Source organism: Zootoca vivipara, chromosome 12 (genome assembly GCF_963506605.1).
Source record: "Zootoca vivipara chromosome 12, rZooViv1.1, whole genome shotgun sequence".
Classification (NCBI taxonomy): domain Eukaryota; kingdom Metazoa; phylum Chordata; class Lepidosauria; order Squamata; family Lacertidae; genus Zootoca; species Zootoca vivipara.
The window spans coordinates 3,493,434-3,519,626 of NC_083287.1; the positions used below are offsets into that span (position 1 = coordinate 3,493,434).

A 26,193-nucleotide genomic window follows, 5' to 3' on the forward strand; every position below is an offset into this window, starting at 1 on the left:
GCCCACTGACCACACCGGCCAGTGCCTCTAAACCTCCAGATTATGGCTGCTGCCTTGCGATTTTTAAACAGACCGCAGTACCTGCTTGGACTCCCTGGTTGGATGACAAATTCTGCAGGTCTTAATCTGAAACTAACTTTGGAGTGGCGAAAGAAAAGAAAAGAAAACTAAATACTTGAAATACAACTAACCCCCCTAACGACTTTCCGGGTGTAGGTGGGGAATCTGTTGGGGGCCCTGGTCTCTTGGCAGGACCCACCACTGTGCTGACACCTTTCCTGAGCCTTTTAAATTCTCTCTTGTATGTGACGTTACTATGGTGGAGCAAAGAAACAGTGCAGCTGCACCAGTTGAGGCTACTGGGACTCAGTGGAGGTCATTTGGGAAAAGGCTCCCTTGAAACTTGCAGCCACCCTTGCCTACCTTCTTGAAATTACTGTTCAAGGTCAGTGCTCGGAGTGGTTTTGGAAGGGATATGACGAGCATTTTTGCCCACAGGGAGGTGTGCAGGTTTTTGTTGAAGGAGATATCAATGCTCTATTTTGAATGCTATTAGTGAGCTTAGGAGACACAGACAACACAATGCATTTGTCACAGTGCCATACATTTTGGCTCAGCTGTGAGGCCGTTGCCTAGGACAGCCTTTCTCAACCTTGGGTCTCCAGATGTTGTTGGCCTGGCACTCAATCTGTCATTGCCTTATCCGGCTGCCCATAGTTGAACAAGCAAGCCAGTCATCCAGTGTTCTGTTCCAAACAAGGAACAGAATGGGCTTTGCAGACTTAAGTCTAATTAATGAATGAAGTTTAAACCCTAACTAATTGTTTGTATGTGTTCTGTCATGTTTGTAGGTTGCATTGCACACCCCATGTAATTAAGGTTTATTTTAGACTTTGATTCCCTGGAGCCAACTGAAGCCTAATGATATTTAATGGCAGGCATTGCCGGTTAGTGGGAATAGTTAATGATGATTTAGTGATGTTTGGCTGCTTTGTGGCCACTTGAGAATTGCTTGTAACTCACATTTACGGGAAACATATTTAGAGTTACCCTTTTGACAAGTCACATGGTGTGGTTTAAATGGCATCATACTTTATGCACAACAGTTTATAAACTTTCACGAGAGGAAATCTTCACTATCTTGTGGAACATCTTTATGCCATTGATTGGCAGATGAGATCAATAATTTTGTGTATTGTATCCAGTAGTATTTATGTATTGTGCCTGCGTACTATCCTTGCACTATGAAGTTCAGGTGGTGTCATTTAGGGTTATCCCATCCTATCCATACAAGCCAGGGGGGGAGATTGAACTGAGAAACAGGAACTGGCTGAAAAGCATCCATGGTGCTTCATGGCTCTGCATGGATTCCTCTTGCAACAGTGACACACTGACTCTCCACTCTGGTGTCATCAGGGTCAAAATGGATGAATCCTGCAACTCATGGATGATGGCCTCATGAATATGGAAATCCCTCCCTGCAGACTGCCTCTAGAGCCATTTCCTTGCAGTTTCCGGAAACAGTTGAAGATAAATTTGTTCTGACAGGCATTCCCAGCTGGAGAAACGGGTCTTTCCTTAAAATGTCCACTTGTTGGGGTTTTATCCTTGTCTTATTTGTGTGTGTGTTTGTATGTGTGTGTTTTGATTATCTTAAGTGTAAATTTAGAAGGTGAATAATAGATCAGTTGTGCTTGTGATGTTGACAATAATTCCATTGGTTGCGGAACACGTGCCTCTTGAACCTGGGCTTTTAAAATTGATGCATTCATTTTTGGTGTCCTCTCAGTAATGTGGGTGGGATTGTTGTTTGTTGATTTGCTTGTTTTTATGTGCTGTAACAACAAGTTAGGTGTAGCTCATAGAACAGTCTCGTCCATTTTCTGATAATGGGCTTCTTGATCAGGGAAGCTCTTCCAAAATGGAACATAGTTTGTTCTCTCTCTCTTGAGTCCATAGATGACTTAACAAATATATAGCAGTGTTCTGGCTAGCAAAACTTCTCATGGCTAGAACATTTGTGGGCTCATGTTCATGACTGAGACAACTGTACAATGTGAATTAACCTGGTTAGTTGTGTTTTGTTAAAAAGAAGGCTCTTAGTTTTCCTACATCATTCCATACCTAATGTCCTTATTAGAAATCTTGCCAACATCCACCCTAATGAATTTAGGTCCACCAAGTGAAGTTATGATTACCGGTAGTTCTGTATGAATGAAAATGGGTTCTTTGTGAGCTTTCCTGGTCATGTGATAGAATTTCATTTCAGCCACTCTTTACTCTTCTTGCCGATTGAATGATCTTCTATTAAAACCTGAAATATAACCAAATTAAGCTAGTATTTGGTGAAATTTTAGAACATGACTCCACACAAACCAGAATATTTCTGCTTGATTTTCATTCCTCTGTAGCTGACCCAACTCACTTGCCTACACCAGTAGCATTTTACAGGCACCTGGTGGCTTACCTTTAGGGAGAGCAATGGGCACTGCAATTAACAGCTTTGTGACAGCACGGCCTATGATTGTGTGGAGGCAACTGTGCCTTCCCCCGTTGCCTCCTCATTTTGCAGGAGAGAGGTAAACAGTTGGCCCAGGGGACCTGCACTCTCTCTTCACCTCCCCATAACCAAAGTAAACACAGCACTAGAATGGGTGGAAAGGCTTAAACCTCTGTTCAGCCTAGTACCCTGATGGGGATTTAAATTATTAAATTGCCCTTCCACAATCAGTCGTTTCATAGGTGGTGGCGATAACCTCCCTTCTCAACTGTTCTGCACAGATCTGGGGTGGGGGTTGGCCACACCCATGTGTGGCCAGTAACTAGCAGAGGGTTGGCCAGGGCAGATGAGGCTCTCAGGCCAAAAATGGTTGGCCCCACTGCTCAGTCTAGAGAGGTGCATAGAGTTATTCCTTTCCCAATGGAAGAAGGGAAATACCAGTCAGAATAACTCTTAAAGAGGAAACATGTGCATACCTGCATGCACACCATGCTCATCCTCTAGGAAGAGTTGTATTTTCCTCTAGGTGAGCAAAATAGCTTGAGGTGGCCCTGTTTATGCACAAACATGTGTTGAACAGCCTTAATTAGCTGCTAGGATTTTTGTTGGTTTTTAAACGATCTTTTCCCCCCTACAGATCTGCTCTTATTTCAGTAAAAGGATCACAACTAAAATTAAGGATCTGCTGCAGCAAATGGAAGAAGGGCTGAAGACTGCAGATCCTCACGACTGCTCTGCATATACTGGCTGGACAGGTGAGGTACCCAAACTTCTTGACAAAGTTCATGGAATTACCTTTGGAGTTGGATTTTTAAGATCTTCACAGATACAACAGCTTGTTTTGTGATCTAGTGCTGGGTTCTAGGTTCAAGCTTCGTTTTCATTGATATTCTATTGATAAGTATATTCATAACGTTTTAGTCTGCTTTTCCATGAAACCACATTCAGAATGTTTGACAGCATTATAGGGCTGGCATGTACCCACACTTTCAACCCAGTTGCTCTCTGGAGGTAGAAAGCGAAGACCAGGTTTCTTCCTGCTTACTTTCCCACTTAGTGCCATTAACAATTAGTTGGCCAGGAAAGCTCTTCCTTGGTCACCTAAGAAAACTATTAATCCTGTTTTCCAAATTCTTAAAATAAAAAAACCCACCACCACCACCAATTACTGCTGTTTTGAGCATAGCCTGGCTTGCTTCTGTGAAGTGTGTGGTCTGGTCTGTTGCCACTTGTAGTTTTCAATTTACCCAACACCTACCATTATTTGTATGCTTATAGGGGGAGGGTTGGTTGAAAGGATTGACCCATTTGGATGAGATGAATGGTGGATTGAGCCTTTTAATTAGGCAGTGTGTATGTCACCATTTTGTCATCAAAAGAACAGAATGCTATATTGGGCATAGAATTCAATCTCCTAGTAATTCCTGCTCCTGTATTTCTATTTTTTGAAAATGCAAGTTTGTAGTATATGGCAGCAACAATTTTATTTATTTATTGAATTTGTTAGTCGCTTTATCTTGCCCAGAGCAACCCAATGTGACTTACTGCCAACCATACAAACAGGCAAAAAATCGCATATAAATACATTAAAACCAAGAGGAGAAAGAAATACGTTAAACAAACATCCTGCCCACCTCTAAAAAGGACACAGAAAGCTAAATGCCAAAGACCTGGTTATAGAGGAAAGTTTTTGCCTGCCAGGCAACCCTCTCTTGGTAGAGTATGTGGCTACTAAAATCTCAGGAGCCAGATGGTGGCTGAATAAGATGTACAGTGGTCCAGGATTTTGGTGCTCTGCTTAGCTCATTATTCCTCCCCATGATGTACAAACTGGAATAAATAACTCAGAATTGTAAAAATAGCCATCATGAAATATGTAAAGTAGACGAAGCAGATTTGCTTAATTTGTATAGTTATTCAGGTTGCAGAACACAGCTTTTTTTGGGGGGGGTCAGTGAATTTGTACTGTCTGTGTGCAAAATTTATTAATTTGCACTAAGTGTACATAGATGTGGATACTTCTTCATTCCAAATCTGTGCTTATGGCATATTGCAATCAAGGTGGACTTCGATACATGCATTATCCTATTCTAGAATAGATGTTTCCCAGCATGCTCCCCAGGTTCCTTCCAGCTTTGTTGCTAAGAAGATTTAAATATGAAAGAGGATTTTTGGCCCAAATTCAGTTCTGGAAATGGAAGTTCAGTATTTTTCCTCTTTTCTTCTTAATGGCTCTTGGAAGGATTCAGAATGTTCTGGGCAGATGGTTCTGTAGGAGGAGAAATGACAAAAAGGTGACATTTGTGATTGGTTTGTTTTAAATACCTAAAAATGGGGGCAGCTGTGTGGCACTAAAGGAGGTGTTTTTTTAATGCCGCCTCACTTGCTGTTTCTTTAGAAGCAGAACAGAATTCTGACACTGGGATTGGCAGAATTAATTGCTAATTCACACTAGGACAATTAAAACAAATCAACCTTCTACTTAAAATAGCAAGACAGATGGATGAGTAATATCAGTTCCATGGAGAATGGCTTGGGCTTTATACAGGAATGCTCAAATATGACAGAAAAATAAGTTTTAGAACTGCTTTCGTGTTTGTTAAATATAAAAACAGCTGTATATGTTTTATTTTGTCCACACATTTCTTTCGTGCCTTTCCTTGAATAAGCTCATAGTGACATATATGGTTATCCAATGCATAGTCACAACAATCTTATAAGATTGTATAAAATAAGAGGAAGACTACTCTAATGAGCTTCATAGCGGAACGAGGATCTGAAGCCATGCCTCTGGTCAAGATCCAACACTCAGGCTCATCTTATGCAACCCTCTTAATTTAATCCTAAGAAAAAAGTTTTCATTTTTCCCCAACAGAGATAATGTAATTCCTTCAGTAGCACCAACTAAGTTTTTATTTTGGTATGAGCTTTCGTGTGCATGCACACCTCTTCAGATACACTTGATACAGAAGTCAGTCCCTTATGTATATACAGAGGGTGGGTGGTGGGTGGGTGGGAATGGGTGATGGGCTGATGGGAGTGGTAAACCTGTAGATGGCTGTTAACTACTGCTGATGACTGCAATTGGTCCTGCGGGTCCAATTGGTCCAATTGACCCCTGACCATTAGGTCCAGTCACAGACGACTCTGGGGTTGTCGCACTCATCTCGCTTTACTGGCCAAGGGAGCTGGCGTACAGCTTCTGGGTCATGTGGACAGCATGACTAAGCCGCTTCTGGCAAAACCAGAGCAGTGCATGGGAGTTATGCAATATTATTTCATCCCATAATAAGGTTTGTTTAGTGGCTAGCATAAGTCAGATCAGGTTAGTCTTCCCCTGGTGAGTCAAGACCACAAGTAGCAGGCTGTGCTCAAGGTGGGCTGTAGAAGCATCATTTTCTATTTCTCTGGGCTTTGATTTAAGAAGAGAAGGGTGGGAAGAGAAAAGAAGAGGCAAGAAAGGAGAGTGAGACCCATCTTGTACTTTATGGCTAAAGGTGAGTCCTGGTTTCATAAAGGTATAAAGAATCCTGTAATTTAAAAAAAACAACAACAATGAACTATTGTGACTCTATGGGTCAGCAAAGGAGAGGGAATAAGGGCATTTAATTTCCCTTCTTTCTGGTGATTCCAGGGATAGCCCTTTTGTACCTTCAGCTGTACCGTGTGACGCAAGAACAAAGTCATCTACAGCGATCCCTGGATTATGTGAAGAGGATCCTACGCAACCTGAATGGAAGAAGGATTACTTTCCTCTGTGGTGATGCTGGACCCTTGGCAGTGGGAGCAGTGGTGTACCACAAGCTGAAGAATGACACTGAATCCAAGGAATGTGTGACCAAGTGAGTACCTGAGATGGGCTGGGGAGAAACGCTTAGGGATAGGCTAAACATTCTTCAGTGGGTCAGTAACAGCAGAGCAAATCCCCTCCTTGGGAGGCCAGATGAAGGAGCTGAAGAGGATTAAGTTGGTTTTTCTTATGGATATCTCAGCCTCCAGAGAAATACTCTTAATGTGCTGCTGCCCGTTAGCCGCCTTAGCAATATAGTAAAATCAGAGAATTAAAATAGCAGCCATCAAACCAGCATAAAGCATTCCAGGTGTTAAAAGTTTAAAAGCCAAAGGAAATAAAAGGTCTTTGCCTGGTGCTGAAAGGCCTTACGGGCCAGTTTCAGAGAATCCTCTCAAGAGCAAAGACAAATCCCGAGTTAAGAAAGTGCTCTCCCCTGTTGCTGCCCCTGTCTTACCTGAGAGGATGGAGGTACCCAGGTCTGAAATGGGCCTTGGATCATGAGCAGGCAAGGCACCTGTGAAGTAGCAAGTTGCCATGCTAGGGTTATATACTGTATAGGGACTCAGTCAGTTCCCTGCAGCTAGGAGAACTTACTACTGGGCAAGCAGGTGGAGGAGCTTTACGTTCCCCCACCCCCACTCTAGCGTGAGAAAGGATCCATCTTGCTGATTTTGGTTTGGTTTCCTCTGATACTTCCATTCCTAGAAAGAATAACATTTGATCCAGAGGCTTCTGAGATACTTCTCTGCCTTTCTCCTCCCGTTTTGCACAAGGCTCTAGTGACCTTTGGCAGGTTATAAACACACAAGTGGTTTCTGTTAGCATTCTTTGCTCTGGCCCTAGCTGTTCGCTTTCCCCCAGCATCCCTTGCTGTGCCCAGGGCTCTTGGGGGCTCTGCCCTGCCTACAGCCATTGCACTGCAGTTTATATTTAGAAGTTGCATCACTCTCCTCCTAATCCACGGTCTCTGAAAGATTAATCTCCGTCAGGGCTTTTTGATATGACTGTTTGCATTTTAAATGGAACTTTCTTTCCCTGCTGAGAATAAAAGGCAGGGTGCTGCTTTTTCAGATTTTGTTTCAACCAGGCTGCTTTGTGGAGTGGGAAGCAGAGAATAAAAATGAGATTAAGGCTAAAATGCTAAGATTCTTGTTTGCCTAATTGAAAATAAATGCCATTGGAAACAGTTGGGCTGACTTCCTAGGAAGTGGCTGCCATCCAGAAAGCTGCGTGGGGGCAGATCTGATGGTTCTCTCTCTCTCCTTTTTCTGAGCATCTCCCTTCCCCCTTCTAGGCTGGTGTATCTTAAGTCGCTTTTGAAATGGAAGTGCTTTGGAGCAATTTATACTGTGCCTAAGGGATAGGTGCTGCTAATTTGAAAGACAGACAGACAGATAGATAGATGGCTTCATTTCTACATATTCCTAACTTGATTTACTCTTACCTTGATGACTGAAGGCTGAAATTTGCTTAACAGCATGGTGTGTGTGGGAGTTCATTAATTCCATTTGATGGCCTGGAAATAACCTGTTTCCAGTGCTCAGCATTAGCTCAGGTAGACAATCTAGGTGCCACATGAGGCCTGAAAACTAGGTTATGGGTGCAATAGCAGAATGCCTAGGCGTTGCTTTTTTTGTATGACAAGATTACAAAGCTGAAAATGAATGAACTCCAGCTAAAAGCTTATGTTCATTTTTCATATGGTCTCGTCCTCATCAATAGTCTTTTGTGGGCCCCTTCTTCAGTTTTCAGAGAGTGACTGGAAGGGGGGAGGCAGAAAAAGGTTCTCCTTTCTTTCCACTCTGCAAACAAGCTCTGGATTCTCCTTGCGCCCCCGCCCCTTTCCTATATAACTTTCTAGCACAACTAACATATATTACAGGCCTACACAAGTGATGAAAGAGACACCCACTTTGAGTGTACAGTTCGCACTCAAACGTCTTACTTCAGTGCCATCTTGTGGGGCATGATGGCACCAGGGTAAGATGTGCTTATCAGAGCTCCGCATATTCCCTTTCAATTACATGATGGGTGTTTGCTTTCCTGGCTCCCCCCACCCATTTTGTTCTTTTTAAAATTCCTCTTATCGCCCAGCCTCAAATCTTCTATTCTTGGGCAAAGTGATTGAGCAGGTGGCTGCGGAACAACTCCAGGCATGCCTGGAGGATGCAGACCATTTAAGATCCCTTCCAATCGGGATTCAGGTCTCATCATGGAAGTGAAACTGCCTTGGTTGCGCTGGTCGATGATCTCCGGTGGGCTAGGGACAAAGGTGAAAGCTGTTTCCTAGTTTTTCTGGGTCTCTCGGAGGCCTTTGATACCATCGACCATAACATCCTATGGTCGTCTAGAGGGGCTGGGAGCTGGGGGCACTGTTATACACTGGTTCCGCTTCTTCCTTCTGGGCCATGTCCAGAAAGTAGTGTTCAGACCCCTAGGCTCTCACTTATGGGCTGCCACAGGGTTCCGTCCTCTCCTGCATTAAAACCCTTTCTATATTGTTTGTAGTGCTGGTTTCCAGCATGGCACCCCTCCCCCCAACAGCCTTAAAAGCTAGGATGAAGGTAGAATTTCACAGATTGGCTGGTTAGAGGACAAGGCAGGCTGTAAGGATATGGTTGTGCTCTTCGATTGATGTGTGTGAAGCGTTTGAGAAGGCAAAAAGTTGGAAATATGCAGTTCACAGGGTTGTCTCAGGATAAGCAGTAGGAATCGCACACAAGTACGTTTCACCCACGTTAAATCAGCTTACCACTTGAGAGGTTTCTTCAGATTCACCGCTGGGTTAAAAGTGATGGGGTCTTTATCTGCTACAGGATATTGACTGCCGGGTGGGGGCGGGCCTCACTCTCCCCAGCCCTCACCAGGATGGGGCTTGCCTTGGGGTGGGGAGCGCTGAGTGGGGGCGGGGCTTGCAGCCCTCACCGCCAATGGGCAGGAGAGCACTTGTGCCCCGAGTGCGGGTGGGGATTGGAGGAAAGCACTCACGTGCTGAGTGGGGGCGGGGCCTAGGCACAAGACATCATGCCCGTACATCTAAAACTGGTCGCAATTGGACCATGGCAAATTGCAAAATGTGCCTAGTCCTTAGGGAGCTTCAAACACTGCCACTGCTGTATATAAAGAATGAGAGGATAATAGTCAAGAGCAGGTTGGAAGCATGTATGATGTTGAGTGGCTAGAGGTTGATCTGCCTCGTTGAATCTTATACAGTTGATTTTTTATTTCACCAGGAGGTATTACCTTTGCAGTCCTCAAGCTCAACCTGGTGCCCCCGATGTCTTGCAATACAACTCTTCTCACCCCAGGCTAGGCAGTGGGAAGGGATGATGGGAATTATATTCCAATACATCTACTTTGCATGCAGAAAATCCTACCGTACTTCCAGGCCCTCTCATCTCCAGATAAGCCTGGACAAAAAAAATCTGTTTCAAATATTGGAGAGACACTACTGAACTAGATGAACCAATGGCTTCTTGTCTTCTGATGTAATTATTTTGGCTTCTTTTTCAAATTATTTGACCTAGAAAAGCCTAAGTTACCTCAGCTTCAGTTAGCTTTGCAAGCTCAAAGTGGTTTTTGCCAGCTCACCTGGCTACATCAGCCTGCTGTGTTAGTTGCATGTGACACATTGACAGCCTGCAAAAAAAGGAGAACAGAGTCTTTTCTGTGTACAGAAAGCTTACTTGCCTGATCACCTGGAGGCAGTTCCTATTCACTGTGTCAACCTACTGTATTTATAAGTTTCCCATAGTTGGGTGTGATCTGATGAAAGACCAAGAACCCTTCAGTTCTCCCTCCAATTCTTTCTCATTCCAGACTTTTGCAGCTAAAGAGAATGGTCCTTGCCACAGATTCTGACCTTCCAGATGAGCTGCTTTATGGAAGAGCTGGTTACTTGTATGCCTTGCTTTATCTGAATACTGAAATTGGACCCGAGGCTGTGCCGCAGTCTGCTATCAAGGAGGTAAGAGAGAAGCGCTGTTTTCCAGGCATTGGCTTTGTACAGAGTTGGTTGTTTGGGGGGAGAGATCACTGGAGGTTCATGGTGCCTTTTGTAATGGTTCCCACCTTTTGCCTGCGCTTAGCTATCTCCATACATGTCCCATTTGTTGTTTCAATCTTGCAGAACTGTCTCCTGCCTTCCCAAGCCACTCCCTGTCTTCTTTGGGGCTTTCCACATAATGCTTTTCTAAAAACCTACATTTTCTTCTTAGTGCTATACAGGCAGTGCCCGATTTGCATGGGAGTTACATTCTGGACCCCCGTGCATATCAGCAGGGCCTGCATAAGGCCACCCCATTCCGCCCCTTTTTGTGACATTTTTGGGTCACTTCTGGGTTTGGCACGGTGTGCATAGTTGCAGTCACAAACATATTGGACGCACCTAAAACTGTTGCTGTCTGTACTCGTGCCTGTACTTATCTATGACTAGTGGTCACGCTTTATGGAAGCCATTATTGCAGAAGCCCTCTTGAAATATAACTGAGTGCTCCTGCATTTCAGTTCTACAGCAGAGAAGGCATGCTTGGTCTCTAAGGAAGTAATGATATTTTAGCAGTAGAAAAAACACACCTCTGACACTTTTGCAAGCAGCTCCCACTAATGCAGTTGCTCCACATGCTGGGGTCCCTTTCACTAGCAATAAAGCATTGCTTTTTGAAATGTAGTAACAGAAATTCCACCTGAAGGAAGTCTTGAATACCCTTTGCAACCTATGCATTTATTGCAGGTTTGGGGGGCCTTTGGACCTCCAGATATTGCTGAACTACAACTCCAGTGGCCAGGGAGGATGGGAGTTGTAGTTTAGGAATATCTGGAGGACCAAAGGTTCTCCACACCTGATTTCTTTCATTTTTCTGGCTGGAACAAGAAGTTCAGAGTAGTCTCTGAGAAGGTTATTGCAAGACCAATTCCAACTGGTCACATAAAGAAATTTGTGAAATTTTTAGGCTTGCATAACTCCACTGTTATGGCTTTGGCTACAGAGTGTACCAGCCAGATGTGAGGTGTTGTCTCAGAATAATGGAATGCCTGTTATTCTATCTGTCTGATCAGGTGGTGGATTCCATCATTGAATCAGGTAAAAACTTTTCCAGAGAGGAACGAAAGACAGAAAGGTGCCCATTATTGTATCAGTGGCACAGAAAACAATATGTTGGTGCAGCCCATGGCATGTCTGGAATCTACTATATGCTTATGCAGGTAATGTTCTTCCATGCATGTGAACAAGTCTTTAAGGCAGCTAACCCAAATCAATTATTTTAATAACAGTGGTGATAGGAGCCAGCTTGGAAAAGGGGTGTGGGGAGAGGAGACTCTCTTGAGGGCAACAGTGAGAGAAGGGAGCTTGTCTTAAGAAGATAAGAAGAAGCTGCTGGATCAGGCCAGTGGCCCATCTAGTCCTGGATCCTGTTCTCACAGTGGCTAACAGGCATCAATTTACACTTACTTACATTGTTTATGTTGAATTACATTTGCCATTTTATTACCCATTCACAACAAAGCTTGTTTTGGAGCTCTTCACAATCTCTTCTTGTTTTAATGAACAATTTAGCATCATCAGCAAACTTGGCTACCTCACTGCTCACCCCTAATTCTCAATTGTTTTTGAACAAGTTAAAAAGCAGAGGTCTCAATGTTGATCTTTTTTAAATAAAAAATAAAATAAGATGTTGTTAAATACAACATCTTTAATACAATAATACAATAAGATAAAAGGAACTAAATAAAAACAGAAACAGAGAAAGAGAAAACACCAAAGGAAGACAAAAAGTAGAAGAAAAGAAGAGAGAATAAGAGAAGAAAAATAAATAGAATTTCCATTTTTTCTTCTCTCAGTTACATAAAAGAAAATATTCAAAATATTCACTCTAGAATATTTTCATGCAACTGATCTCCTTTCTGTTAGGCAATATTTCCCCAATCTTCCTGACCCAGATGTCACAGATTAATCTATTTTCCTTTTTACACAAAAGTCCAAAAGGCGTTCTCTAACTATTGTTTAAATAAATGTCAGCAATAGTTTTTCTCTAATCAACATACCGTATCAACTTTCTCTGCGATAACTTTAACAACCATTTCTCCATATTAAACAATAATAAGTCTTTTCATCTTTGTCCACACAAGAGTCTCACCACTGTGATCATATACAGTGGTACCTCTGGTTAAGAACTTAATTCATCCCGGAGGTCCGTTCTTAACCTGAAACTGTTCTTAACCTGAGACACCACTTTAGCTAATAGGGCGTCCTGCTGCCGCCGCACCTCCGGAACACAATTTCTGTTCTCATCCTTAATAATAATAATAATAATAATAATAATAATAATAATAATTTATTTATTTATTTATACCCCGCACATCTGGCTGGGTTTCCCATTGTGAGATGTACAAGTTCCCTATCAGTGGGAAAGCTCATGTATCTCTTGGTATGGGACATGCACAAATGGACACTTCAGAAGACTTAGTGGCAGGGTAAAAAGAGGATGCCTAAGTGAATTGTGTTACTCTCTATTGGCACCTCCTTGTAACGTGATGCCAACTTCTAAATATATAACAGCCACAGTTGTCTCCCACCTTCACTGCTTCCAGTTAAACAAGGGTAAAATTATTTTCCTGATTCATCAAATGTGAATGCACATCAGCATGGATTTATAGTAATATGAAAAAATACTGTGTGTTTGTTGTATATTTTAGCCAGTGTGCAATGTGGATCAAGAGACTCTGAGAGAACTGGTGAAACCAAGCATTGACTATGTGCGCCATAAAAAATTTCGATCTGGGAATTATCCATCTTCTTTAAGTAATGAAACTGACAGGCTGGTGCAGTGGTGCCATGGTTCCCCAGGAGTCATCCATATGCTCATGCAAGCATATAAGGTATGTCCTTGTTTTGCTCAATCATGAGGCATGGAAGAATACATACAGTGGTACCTTGGTTCTCAAACTTAATCCGTTCCGGAAGTCCGTTCCAAAACCAAATCATTCCAAAACCAAGGTGCGCTTTCCCATAGAAAGTAATCCAAAATGGATTAATCGGTTCCAGACTTGTAAAAACAACCGCTAAAACAGCAATTTAACATGAATTTTAGTCTCTTATGAGACCATTGATCCATAAAATGAAAGCAATAATCAATGTACTGTACTATAAAATAAATAAGACAGTATTGTAGATGTTAAAAAATAAAATTATTATTATTTTCTTACTTGCACTGATGATAGTCATTGTTTGCATGGGGGGGCTTTTATCCATTTTCGCAATCACACAATCATTCAGTAGCTTAACTGGGTTACACAAGGTCACAAAAACAAATTAACTGAATAAGCCTCAAAAACGCAAAATAAATAGCAAATACAAAAGCTCCAAACTTAATCCGTTCTGGAAGTCTGACTTCTGAAAAGTTCAAAAACCAAGGCGCAGCTTCTGATTGGTGCAGGCGCCCCAAAAACAATAGCTGACACCCGCATCAGATGTTCGGCTTCCGAAAAACGTCCAAAATCCAGAACACTTACTTCCGGGTTTTCAGCGTTTGGGAACCAAGGTACTACTGTACTTTAAAATTGAAAGTTGGGTTTCCAGGTTTCCAACGGGAACTCATAGTATGGGTTGCATGTTGTCTACACTGCTTCTTAAGACTTAAGAATGTCTGTACTGCGTGCATTAAGAACATTGTTAGTTCTATAAGTCCAAGGGGATTTCTGAGGAGAAAAAAAACTTAATAGCAACACAAGGTACCTTCTTGATGCCATATGGCAAACTGCTTTTGAAGTTGTAGAAGTTTCAAAATTACTATATTTTCCCATCTATAAGGACCCCGCCCCCATTTTGGGGACTCAATTTTAAGAAAATGAGGGGAGGATTGCCCAAAGTTGTTGAGCTTCTCCCCCCATGCAGCTGTGGGCAGGAAACACTCCCTATATATTGTTTCCCACGCACAGCAGCATCAGGGGAAGTTGCGCTCCTGTCAACCGGCTGGCTGGTGGGCGTGCCGCTTCCCCCCCCCCCAATGCCACTATCCATGTATAGGAGGACCCCAGTTTTTTGACGATTTTTTGAGTCAAAAAGCCTCATCTAGTACACACAGTATGTGACGTGTCAGGTGTTCAATTTAGACTGGATAGAAAGGAAGACCACAGTGTCACAATCTATGAGTCAAGAAATCCTCGGATCAAATCTCACGCCTCCCAACACCACTGAGAATCCTCAGCCAGGGCATGACTCAGAGGGTTGCAGCTGCCAGCTTCTGTAAGCTCCAGCACATTGAAGCTCCCCTACTCAGCTAAACACCCACCTGCCACCCAGCAAGGGAATGCGTATTCCCTTGAGGCAGACCCAGAAGAAGGATTGACATTGCTCTGTCTTGGGGCATGGGGGATCCAGTCACGGCAGCACTGCCTGTCAGCCAGCACCCCTTTCTCATTGTGGGTTCTCCCTGCTTCAGAGACCTGGGCCTCCCATGTTTGCAGACCACACCAGGGGTCCTCTGCTTCATTGCGCTGGTGGTGGCGGGCAGCCCCTGAAAAGGCAAAAGGAGCCCCTGGCTGGCCACAGAGCATATGGGACATGGTACCACCAGGTCATGCCACCAACGGATCCGGACCCTTCTGCTTGCCCAGGAGCGCAGAAACAACATGGCAGGCACCAGCACTTTTATTAAAAACAGTCGGTTCCCAACAGCCTGCTGGAACAAAAATGTCTTTATTTGCTGGCCAAAGGACAAGGAGGGAAGCAGTCCACCTTCTCTAGGGCGGGATGTTCAAAGTTTGAGAGCAGCCACCAAGAAGGCCGTCATTAAAAATAGTGAGTAGTTTTAGTTCATTGCCGTGGCTAAACTTGTGTCCACATTTCTGCAGGTTTTCAAAGAGGATAAATATTTGAAGGACGCAATAGAATGTAGTGATGTCATTTGGCAGAGAGGATTGTTGAGGAAAGGCTATGGTATCTGCCACGGGACAGCTGGCAATGGCTACTCCTTCTTATCCCTCTATCATCTCACTCAGGATAAAAAATACCTCCATCGAGCTTGCAAGGTACTCTCTTTAATTTTATTTTCAGGTGCACATACTGGGTTATACTCAACACTAGTTATACTTGGAGGAAACCCATTGATTTCACTGGACTTGCTCAGAGTATGACTTAGATCAGGAACATCCAACAGGGTGCCCTTCAGATGGTCAGAGATCGTGAGTCCAGGAAACATTTAGAGAGCACCATGTTGGCTTCTCTTGATATCCTGTGCGATCTTAGCCATGTGCATGCAGAAGCAAGTCCCACCCAGTTCAGCGGGACTCACTCCCAGGTAAGTGGAGTTAGGATTGTAGCCTTGGATATTACTCATAACTCTATTCTTCTTTCTGTGTTCTTCATTATTCATGGCTGAAAGAAAATGTTGTTTTTCCTGTCCTGATAATTAATAAATACTGCAAAAGAAGAGGAACTTTCAAATTATTCTCAGTCCTTTCTTTTTCTTTTTCTTAAGAAAAAAGGTGCTGGTACTCAACATGAAGTTGTTGTGGCAAGTGCCACACTTTTAACATTCTTTTAATAAGGTGCTGGTACTGCATACCCTTGAGTACTTACAGGAAAAAAGCACTGATTCTTAACAACAACAGCATAATTTAGTTTAGGGTCTCAAAATTATACTGATAACTTTAAAGAATAAACTGGGTCCCTGGCAGAATTATTGGCAATCTAACAGAAAAAAGCTGAAAGAACAAGAGAAGGGGAGGGACTCTCGAACAAAGACAGTGTCCACATAACTCACATTACATAAATCACGAAATATTTCAAGGTGGGGCATCCCATTTAGGGTTCCAGCCGTGCTTTTTCCAATTACTTTGGCATTTTATGCCCACTGAATGAGTTTGGTTCTCATTGATGGGGGTTTTGTTTTCTAAAGACGTTCTGGAAATTCTGACACACACACACACACACACACACACACACACACAGGTTTGCTGATACCTCCCTTTTGTGCATGGATGCTGCCATTCTGTCTACATAAGTGTGCAGGCTTGAGTTTGCTGTTTTGGGAGAGTTATGAGATAGGGTAGTGAAGCTGACTTCTAAGGTTGACGTGGCCTCTGCCCAGATTAGCTGGCATTCATGGAAAGAGTCCGTCCCTGGACCAAGACCTAGTGGATGTTAAGTGAGGTGGGTTTTGTTGGAGCAGTGACAGCACTTCTGTAGAAAACCGTGAAAAGGTTGTTGCTACCAGTGTGACATAGCCAGTGTGAACAAAGATGGTGAATACATTAGTTGCTAAGGGATATGCTTACCATCTTTATCCAAAGCACCATGTTGCATCTGCAGCAGCATAACCAGACACCTTCAGCTGCCCCAGGTGCAACAAAACGGGTCTCTTCCGTATCGGTTTGACTGCCCCCCCCAAAGGCACACTCCTCCATTATCTCCCCAGACAAGAAGGGACAAGAAGCTGCTTCAACATTAAGCACAGACATTTATTTACAAGACAAGAGCTACTTCTTTTCAAGGGGTTATCAATCTTTGCTGAACTGGTTCTAAACAGGTATCTCTCCCTCTCTTGAGAGTTTCACATAGGAAAGGGCTGCTGGTGGGATTTATTCTGAGCTCTGGGCTACTGAGTGCACTGTGCTCCCTTCTAATGTAAGCACATGACTTCCATTGCAACTTACTAGATAATATCTCTTCCTTTCACTGTGTCCAATGAGAGGGGGGGGTCAGTTCTTTGTAAGTCTTAATCACAGCAGAGTGGATTTTGGATAATCTGCACTTGCAATTTCCTGAAATCTCATCAGAAACTTTATTAGGGCTGAAGTTAGACTTCTTAATCAGCTGGCTTCTTCTTGCACGCCACAATATTTCATATCTATTGGATATACATCTTTATTTATTTTGGTTTTCAATATTTTAGTCATTATTTCTTCATCCCTATTTGCTGCATTTTCCCCAGTTTGCAGAGTGGTGTCTGGATTATGGTGCACATGGCTGTCGTATTCCTGACCGACCCTATTCACTATTTGAAGGCAAGACATTTTTTTATTGTTGAATTCTGTATTCAGTAATGTATATATTAAAAAATGTAAACTGGGGATGTGGGTTATTATTCACTTTTATCTGAAATCACTTCACCGATTGCATTCCACAACGTCTCAAGCGAATGTCCGAAGGCTCTTATAAAGTTTGCTAAGACAGATGTCAGACTGTGCCAGGTAAAAACCCCAAAACCCCGTGTTTCAAAACACACCACTCAGACAAAAATGCATGCTGGGAAAAGAACCAGGTTGCAAACCAGCACCCTCTAGTACTACACTGGTACTGCACCTATAAAAAGTTCCCTCTCAACAGCACCTTGGCTCCTGTTTACATACTAGGCCGAAGCCTTTACAGACTAGGCCAAATGGAGGTACTGACTCACTTGGGTTGGGGTTGGGGGGAGGAGGGGACGGGATAGGTCAGGACACAGGGGCACTCACAGGGATGAGCCAGGGTGGGGGGGGGGAAGGGGTGTGTGATGCGTCATGGGTCGGGACAGGGTGGGGGGAGGAGGGAGCGGGATACGTCATGGATCGGCACGGGTTGGGGGAATCACACAGATAAGCCACAGCGACGCATGGCAGGGCCAGCTAGTATATTATAAAATTGTTATATGATTGAATTCAAAGCTACATGGTTTAGTTGGACTGTAAATTCACTTAAGCTGATATTGGCCTGGTTCACATGTTATGCCAATCCAATCCGTGTCTGAGCCTGTGGACTCCAGGAAAGGAAATGGTTCTGCCGCTGTGTTAAGTCAAGGTTGGGCTTAGTGTGCCCTCTGAACCTGGGCTTGTGCTTTAGCTCTCCCAGACAAGCAATGAACAGTAATCCATAGGGCAAACCCTGATTAGACCTCTTGGTTAGTCTGCAGGGAGCACATACATGAGCTGAACCACAAAGTTCAGCTGTGGCTTAGCTCAGTGTAACAGCAGAACAACTGGGAAGAGCAAAGTGTCTGAAATCTCTTCTTCTGGAGTCCACATGCTCACATGTCCATGTGTGAACCAGGTCCAGGTCTGCAGTCCTCAACATGCTTACATGGGAGTAAAGCCCAGTGAACACTGTGGGACTTACTTATGAGTAGATACGTTGTTGTTCTTTGGCGATCACTCGTAGCTGAGTAAGATTGTGTTCCATAAACATGGTTTTAACAATGAGTCTGTAAGTGACTGTGGAGGCCAATTCTGGATCCACACGTCCTTCCACAGTGGAGACATTGGGTTCCGCGCGGGAGTTGATCACGGTGTGGATTTGCCAAGTGTGCCTTCCTCTTACCACATTTCTCCCTTGCATCCTGAATTCGAGTGTCTTCAAAGCCCATGGCACCTTTGGTAAAGGCTGTGGGTGCACAACAAGCCTGCTTAATGAAATGTGCATGGTTCCTGCTTAATATTCACGGCCAGAGTTTAAATGCATGTGCAGCCATGAGCTTTTCCTGCACCCCAAAATCATATTTTGTTGTCCTGAAAGTTGTAGCAAACTTTCTTGATCAGCTTCAAGTTCCTAGTTGTCACATTTTGAAGTCGTCCTGCTTTTTGTCTCAGCTGCAGGGCAATTCCAGCTCCTTTTCCTCACGTTGGTCAGCCTGGATAGCTCAGTTGGTTAGAGAGTGGTGCAGATAATGCCAAGGTTGCATGTTCAATCTCCGTATGTAATAGCTGCATAGTCCTGCAATGCAGGAAGTTGGACTAGATGATCCGCAGGGTCCCTTCCAACTCTACGATTCTTTTATTCTTGGTCTTTGGGTATCATGGCAGTTATCCATTTGGAGTCTGAGCAGGTGGTGGCCGTCCTTGACTCTATTCATTGACAAGAACAGAGTCTTATTTGAGAGCCTTGTTTATGGCATTGTGCCAGAGGTGCTCAGCCATTTGCACATGGCAGTATGCAAATTGTGCCATCCAACCATTAAGTTTAATTGAGCAAGAAAGATCAGGGGACCAGTCTCCTGCTAGGAAGGAATTGGGGTCATTTTTTAAGCAGTGAATTCTCATGGGTGGAAGGCTATAGAGAGGTGGCGATATATTAATTGACATGGATTTACTGGTAAGTGTGTCGCAAGTAAGTAGGGTAGTAGCCCAGTCCTATCCCATGTTTACTGGGAAATAACTGATTTCAATTGGATGAATAGCTGAATCCTGTGTGTGTCTACTCAGAAATAAGTTCCACTGAGTTTAGTGGGACTTTCTCCCATGTGTAAGCATGTCTGCTCAGAAGTAAGTCCTGTTGAATTCAAAGTGCTTCTTCACAGGTAAGAGGACAGATAATTTAGCAAAGAACTACAGCTTTAGTTATACTGTAACTGACCTTTGCTGCATTTTGTCCTTTTGAGTTCTACAGCCCTGTTCTCTTTTCCTATTGCCAGAGCAACTGAATTACTGTTGTTGGAAAATCTGGTTTGTTCTATGCTGAAATCTGTTTTAGGGTCGAGTTTGGCAGATAGGATTATAGATCTCAGCAATGTATAGTCTCTGGGTGTTTAACTTTCTCATAGACATCTTACCATAGAAACTCAAAAATAGACCATTGATGCTCAGAACTGAAGGTTGTTTTCAGAAATGACTCATTTGCCATCTGTTGTTAATGCATGGAACTGCAGGATTATTCAAGAGTATCCACAGTTGTGCTGACATCACTGCATTTGACACATTAGAAACCTGCATTTTCATCCATGGAAATGTTCTTCATGTCACAAAATTATAATACAGAGTGCTGCATTTCATTAAGATGACCAACTTTTCTTACCCAGCAGTCATTTGTGAAAAATGAGGACTTGAGGGGTATCTTCAGTACCCTGTTTTTCATACTTGGCTAAATTAGGATAATTTGGTTTTACCCTAATGCTACAGGAACACACCAAAGCCAAACGTGCTTTACAAATGCAAATACGGCTTTTCTCTCCAGGATATAAGATGCATTATCTGAATCAGTCCTGGTGAAACAGCTTGGCTGGTGTTGTCCTCTGGCTTTCTCCTGCAGCTCTGAATGTCCCCCTTGCCACCACTAAAAGCCAGTCTCCTCCCCAATTCCTGGAGTTCACGTCCCCTGTGGCCAGCCTTCTGAGAGTAGATGCCAGTCGTGCGTCTTGTAGCAGATAGCCTGGCAGCTGTGCTCAGAGGCCAACCATAAAGTGTGCCAGGTGCAATCCCTTTGGAGGCACTGTGAAAGTAATAAACAGGCAGATCCTGCCTTCCCTTATGGACTGGTAACTTGTGTTTTATGTGTATTTAATATGCAAGACTGTTCCAGGGGATCCTTTGCAGCTCTCTCAGGATAAGATCATGGCCAAAGGATCCAGGCTTTCTGTTTTTGTGCTTTTTTGAACTTGGGATTTGTCTGCTTCAGGTATGGCAGGAGCTATCCACTTCCTCTCTGACATAATCGACCCCCAGAACTCCCGCTTCCCAGCATTTGAACTCGGCTCTCAAAGGAAAGAAAGCAAAGAGGAGCAGAACAGCTAAATGGAAACTGGAGATGATGCCCAAAGCAACATGACTGCTTAGTGCCTCAAGTGGAACTGAACCAACGTTGGGAGTCTGGAGGAAAAACTCTTTCTCACCTGTTCTCCAAAGAACCATGCTTGTTGTTAATGCATGAGTGAGAGAATTCCACATTTCAGTGTTTAATTCTAAGAGATGCCTTGAGTTTTGGCAGTGAGCAGGCTTAAGTTCATTGGGGACTCTTGCTTTTTCAGTTTTCACAGTTGTCCTTCCAGGTCTTTCTCTGTGTGTTTGCATGTTCCTTGGTGTTGTCCAGAACTGTAAAGTTTTTTCCGTTCATTGTGAAGCTGAAAACTGGTCAGTGACATCTAGTCCTGCTTGTTTTTCTGTGCATGGCTGTAATGACAGCACACACCTCTCTTTCCACTGCTGAAATAGGACCTCACATTTGGAACACTCTCTCTGCCTATTAGCCACCATGAATGAGAGGGGCAAGCCCAGCCAAATGCACAGCTTGGTTAACCCTTTTCTGGACTCACAACTTCATCAAGAGCATGGTCCAGTCAGAGTTTTTAAAAAACAAATCTATCTCCCATTGATTTTCTTGAAGAGGTTAACCATATGATTAAAATTCTGCCATTGAAATCAGTTACTCAATGTCTGGCCAAATTATGCCCCATATCTATCTCGCCCTGCCCACCATGGGGACTGTTTAAGGCTTTCAGTCTACCTAAAGTGAATAACAAATGTTGCACTGGTTTCCATGTGAAAAAATCAAACAAGTACTACACTCTGCTGTTGAGATTTGTGGATTGTGCCCCTAAGAGTGAAGCTCACTTCAAATTAAATAGGTGAGCATTACATCTTTTGTGCCTCCCACCCTGGAAATAAGTCTAGAATGCACATTTTCAAAAGTACTTCAATGAGGTTAATTTTCAAATTTGAAAACTCTTTAAAGTGCTTTCTGAAATACAAGATCCTTTCAATGTAGGGAGGGGGTCATAGACATGCCCTAAGCAGCCCACATAATTCCACCAATTTTGTAGCGGAACATCATCCCTTCAGTTCTCATGCATCATGGAAAGTTTTCTGACAAAACTAGGCAGAGCCACACAAAAGTAGTAGTGGGTCCAGCCTCACAGTTTAGGGAAGGACTCTGGGAAATGAAATGGCTTACTACTAGTGTTGGAAGTTTCTCAGAAGGGGCCAAGGTATCCAATTCTAATTAATACAGTAGTAAGACTGTCAATCTCCCTGCTGGGTGACAGACAGTCCCATTTTTGTTGCTTCACCCTCTGAAAGGTTGCTTTGTTGTTGTTCCTGTGTCTGAAGAGCTACATAGTGAGTGTGTCACTCAGGCCCCGAGTCATAACTTTGTTTTGTTTACATTTTGCTCTTCCACATCTTCTAAAAGAAATTTTGACAATTTGCATTGCTGTGTGTACTTTTTATATGGGAGAAATTTGGCTTCTGGAATAGCTTCCAGTCACCGTTGCTGAGAAGTGAACCCCACTTCCTAGATGGGATGTTTAAAGGTTGTTGTATCAAATTGTTCTGAGTTTTGTTGCACTGCTTTATTCTAACAGGAAAGGGACAGCCTCTCAAACGAGAGTATTTTGGAAGAAGGGGTGGTGGATTAGGGGGGAAGTCAGTTATCACAATGTTTTGCTGTTAAAGTTGTTTCTTTTATAAAAAAAATAAATTTAGCAAAATACAGATGTGTTCCGAACAATTTTTTCTTACCTGCCTGCCTATGTGCTCTGACAACAGCATTAGTTGAAACTACATGTTACACATGACATGGGTCTACTGCTAGTGCCACCAAAACGGGCAGCGCTGTGCAAGCTCCCCTCCATCCACTGGGATTTCTTACAATGTTATGTGGCATCATCACACTGAGTTTATCACCACTCTCATGGCTGGCAAAGACATGGAAACTTCCAACATGATGCTATTGTAGTGTGACATATGAGATTTAAGTATTATGGTTGACTGTGGGAGAGCCCATCACTACCATTTGGGACAGCAGCCTTGTTTCACTCCTATGTAACTACAGCTGTGTAACTTGATCCACTCCATGTTTTCATTCCCACTGAGTTGGGTGAGACTTGCTCCCAAGGAACCATGCACAGAATTGCAGCCTTTTCACACTAAGTGATTTGTGTGAAAGGTATTTGCTATTAGGTGAGATTGAAATGGATGAGCCACCCTTTTGGAAATGCCCCCAGGCTTTACCTGCAGCCTGTTGTAGAACATGAGGCCCTTATTCACAGGGTTGTGGGTTCAAGCCCCACCATTCCAGTGTCTTGGACTAGAGGACCTTTGTGGTCCCATCCAACTCTGTTATTCTCTATGAAGGAGGGCATGTTCATAAATCTTAAAATTGCTAATCTTCAGTCACACGGGATAATGAATAAACATTTGTAGATTGTGACCACCTACACCATAAATCGATGTAAGTCCTGTTGCCATAACTCAGTTTGCCCTCCTTCACACTTAAGGGATTGTGTGTGTGTGGGGGGGGTGACTGTCCTTAGAGATTTCACCCAAAACTATGATTCCCAGGGCTTCTCATGGAAAACCCAAATGCTTAAGCTGTTTTCTAAACCATTTTGTAGCATAGGTGTAACCTATAGAAAACAAATGTGCTTACAGTTAAGGATGCCTTCTAGGTATATGTTCAAAGCACTTGCACAGGATTGTGCATCAAATCTTTGTATGTGTCAACTCAGAAATAAGTCCTACTCGGGTCAATGGAACATTCCTAGGTGTGCATGGGATTGTAGCCTCAGTCACAAAATCCTTTTTCCATAAATGATGCACCATAGGCTGAATCCTTGCACACCTATTTAGAAATCTGGCCCTTAAGATTTAGAGTTCCAAAATTGTTGTTTTTCAGGAAAAGGATTGCCCAGATTATTTGAGTTCATTTCATATTGTAATTGGGCCATAGTCCAAAAAATAACATCTTTGTATTTTCAGTGGGTTTTCCAACTAAAATTGAGTGCATTATCTGTCTTGCTTTAACTGATTGAGTTATCTTATAGTACCTAATTTCCCTTAGGTGATACTTTCTGCATCAAGGAATGGTCTTGAAAATACATTTGGTAGTTCAGAAATCATTTTAGGAACATACAAAATTGCCTTACCAAGGGGGCCAATTGGGTCATATAATGTAATAATGAGGGTTGGTATACAAATTTAATAAATAACAATAATATTGACACTGATTGTCAGTGATTCTCCACTGCTTCAGCCCTTCCTGGAGCCTTTTTCAGCCCTGCCTGGAGATTGAATGCTGGACTCTCTTGCATGTGCTTCACCACCAAGCGGAAATCAAAAACCAAACCTGAAGCAATCTAGCCAGCTGTTTGGCACAAAGAGTTGGATTTTGTTGTCTTCCAATCTCCCTTCCCCATAGATAGCTGGTCAGTGGCATTCAGCATATCTAGCCAGGTCTGGTATGCACGCACAGCCCCAGCTGGCAGATCAGGCATATAAATGTTTCCACAAATGGTTAGGAAGACCATTGTAGGAAGACCATGGATGGGATAATTGCTAGGGACCCCGTTAATGGGTTGCGGCTGTATGCCTGAGAAGTGGCACACAGCTTACATGTTTATCTGTGCCTCACTACATTTTGATAATTCCAGCCACATAAGATACTATACACAGAGACTTATATTAGTCTTCCAGATCCTGGGTGGGAAACCGCAGGCTCTTGGGACTCTACTCAGGTCACACCTCTCACTGGTCCTGCCCTCCTCACCCTCCGCCATCCATTTTTCTCTCTGGCTGGATATGTCTTTGAATTGTAATAATGCCTCTTGTGTACCTGCTTGGTGAGATGTCCATGTAGAGCCCTTGGGGTTTTGTGCAGCAAAGGTAAGAGGGATATGCTGCCCCAACCAACCAAGCAACCAACCTGTGGTCTCCAGAAGGCTGCCCCCCTGCAAAATGCAGCTCAAGTTGAAAAAAGTTCCCCACTTCTTGCTGTAGTGTAGATGTAGACCCTGAGAAAACAATGACATTATAAAGTAATAGAATTTGCCCTCCTCCAGTCTGCTGGAACTTCGCCTGTTCTCTTTGAGAATTCCTGGAGAACAGATGAAGTCCCAGCAGACCGGAGGAGGGCAAGTGTCCCTATTTTCAAAAAGGGGGAAAGAGAGGACCCAAACAATTACCGCCCAGTCAGCCTGACATCAATACCAGGAAAGATTCTAGAGCAGATCATTAAGCAAACGGTCTGTGAGCACCTAGAAAAGAACGCTGTGATCACTGAAAGTCAGCATGGGTTTCTGAAAAATAAGTCATGTCAGACTACCGTAATCTGATCTCATTTTAGACAGAATTACAAGCCTGGTAGATGAAGGGAATGCTGTGGATGTAGCCTATCTTGATTTCAGCAAGGCCTTTGACAATGTGCCCCATGATATTCTTGTAAAGAAGCTGGTAAAATGCAGGCTAGACAATGCTACCATTCAGTGGATTTGTAACTGGCTGACTGACCGAACCCAAAGGGTGCTCATCAATGGCTCCTCCTCATCCTGGAGAGTAGTGACTAGTGGGGTGCCACAGGGTTCTGTCTTGGGCCCAGTCTTGTTCAACATCTTTATCAATGACTTGGATGATGGGCTTGAGGGCATCCTGAGCAAGTTTGCAGATGACACCAAATTGGGAGGGGTGGCTAATACCCCAGAGGACAGGATCACACTTCAAAATGACCTTAACAGATTAGACAACTGGGCCAAAGCAAACAAGATGAATTTTAACAGGGAGAAATGTAAAGTACTACACTTGGGCAAAAAAAATGAAAGGCACAAATACAGGATGGGAGACACCTGGCTTGAGAGCAGTACATGTGAAAAGGATCTAGGAGTCTTGGTTGACCACAAACTTGACATGAGTCAGCAGTGTGATGCAGCAGCTAAAAAAGCCAATGAAATTCTGGGCTGCATCAATAGGAGTATAGCATCTAGATCGGGCATCCCCAAACTTCGGCCCTCCAGATGTTTTGGACTACAATTCCCATCATCCCTGACCACTGGTCCTGTTAGCTAGGGATCATGGGAGTTGTAGGCCAAAACATCTGGAGGGCCGCAGTTTGGGGGTGCCTGATCTAGATCAAGGGAAGTAATAGTACCACTGGATTCTGCTCTGGTCAGACCGCACCTGGAGTACTGTGTCCAGTTCTGGGCACCACAGTTCAAGAAGGATACTGACAAGCTGGAACGTGTCCAGAAGAGGGCAACCAAAATGGTCAAAGGCCTGGAAACGATGCCTTGTGAGAAACTGCTTAGGGAGCTGGGTATGTTTAGCCTGGAGAAGAGAAGGTTAAGGGGTGATATGATAGCCATGTTCAAATATATAAAAGGATGTCACATAGAGGCGGGAGAAAGGTTGTTTTCTGCTGCTCCAGAGAAGCAGACACGGAGCAATG

General features: G+C 43.4%; 1 protein-coding gene across 1 annotated transcript in view; it reads left to right on the top strand.

Annotated features, from left to right (window-relative positions):
• The window catches only part of LANCL2 (LanC like glutathione S-transferase 2), a 31,637-nt gene extending 6,804 nt beyond the window's left edge, over positions 1-24,833 (top strand). The window contains exons 2-9 of the mRNA XM_035101371.2: positions 3,138-3,255; positions 6,135-6,342; positions 10,113-10,260; positions 11,352-11,498; positions 12,990-13,172; positions 15,147-15,323; positions 17,228-17,300; positions 20,659-24,833. Of these exons, the coding sequence (XP_034957262.1) occupies positions 3,138-3,255; positions 6,135-6,342; positions 10,113-10,260; positions 11,352-11,498; positions 12,990-13,172; positions 15,147-15,323; positions 17,228-17,300; positions 20,659-20,774 (1,170 nt within the window). The 3' untranslated portion in view covers positions 20,775-24,833. The remainder of the gene's footprint in view (positions 1-3,137; positions 3,256-6,134; positions 6,343-10,112; positions 10,261-11,351; positions 11,499-12,989; positions 13,173-15,146; positions 15,324-17,227; positions 17,301-20,658) is intronic.
• The last annotated feature ends 1,360 nt before the right edge of the window (positions 24,834-26,193 follow it).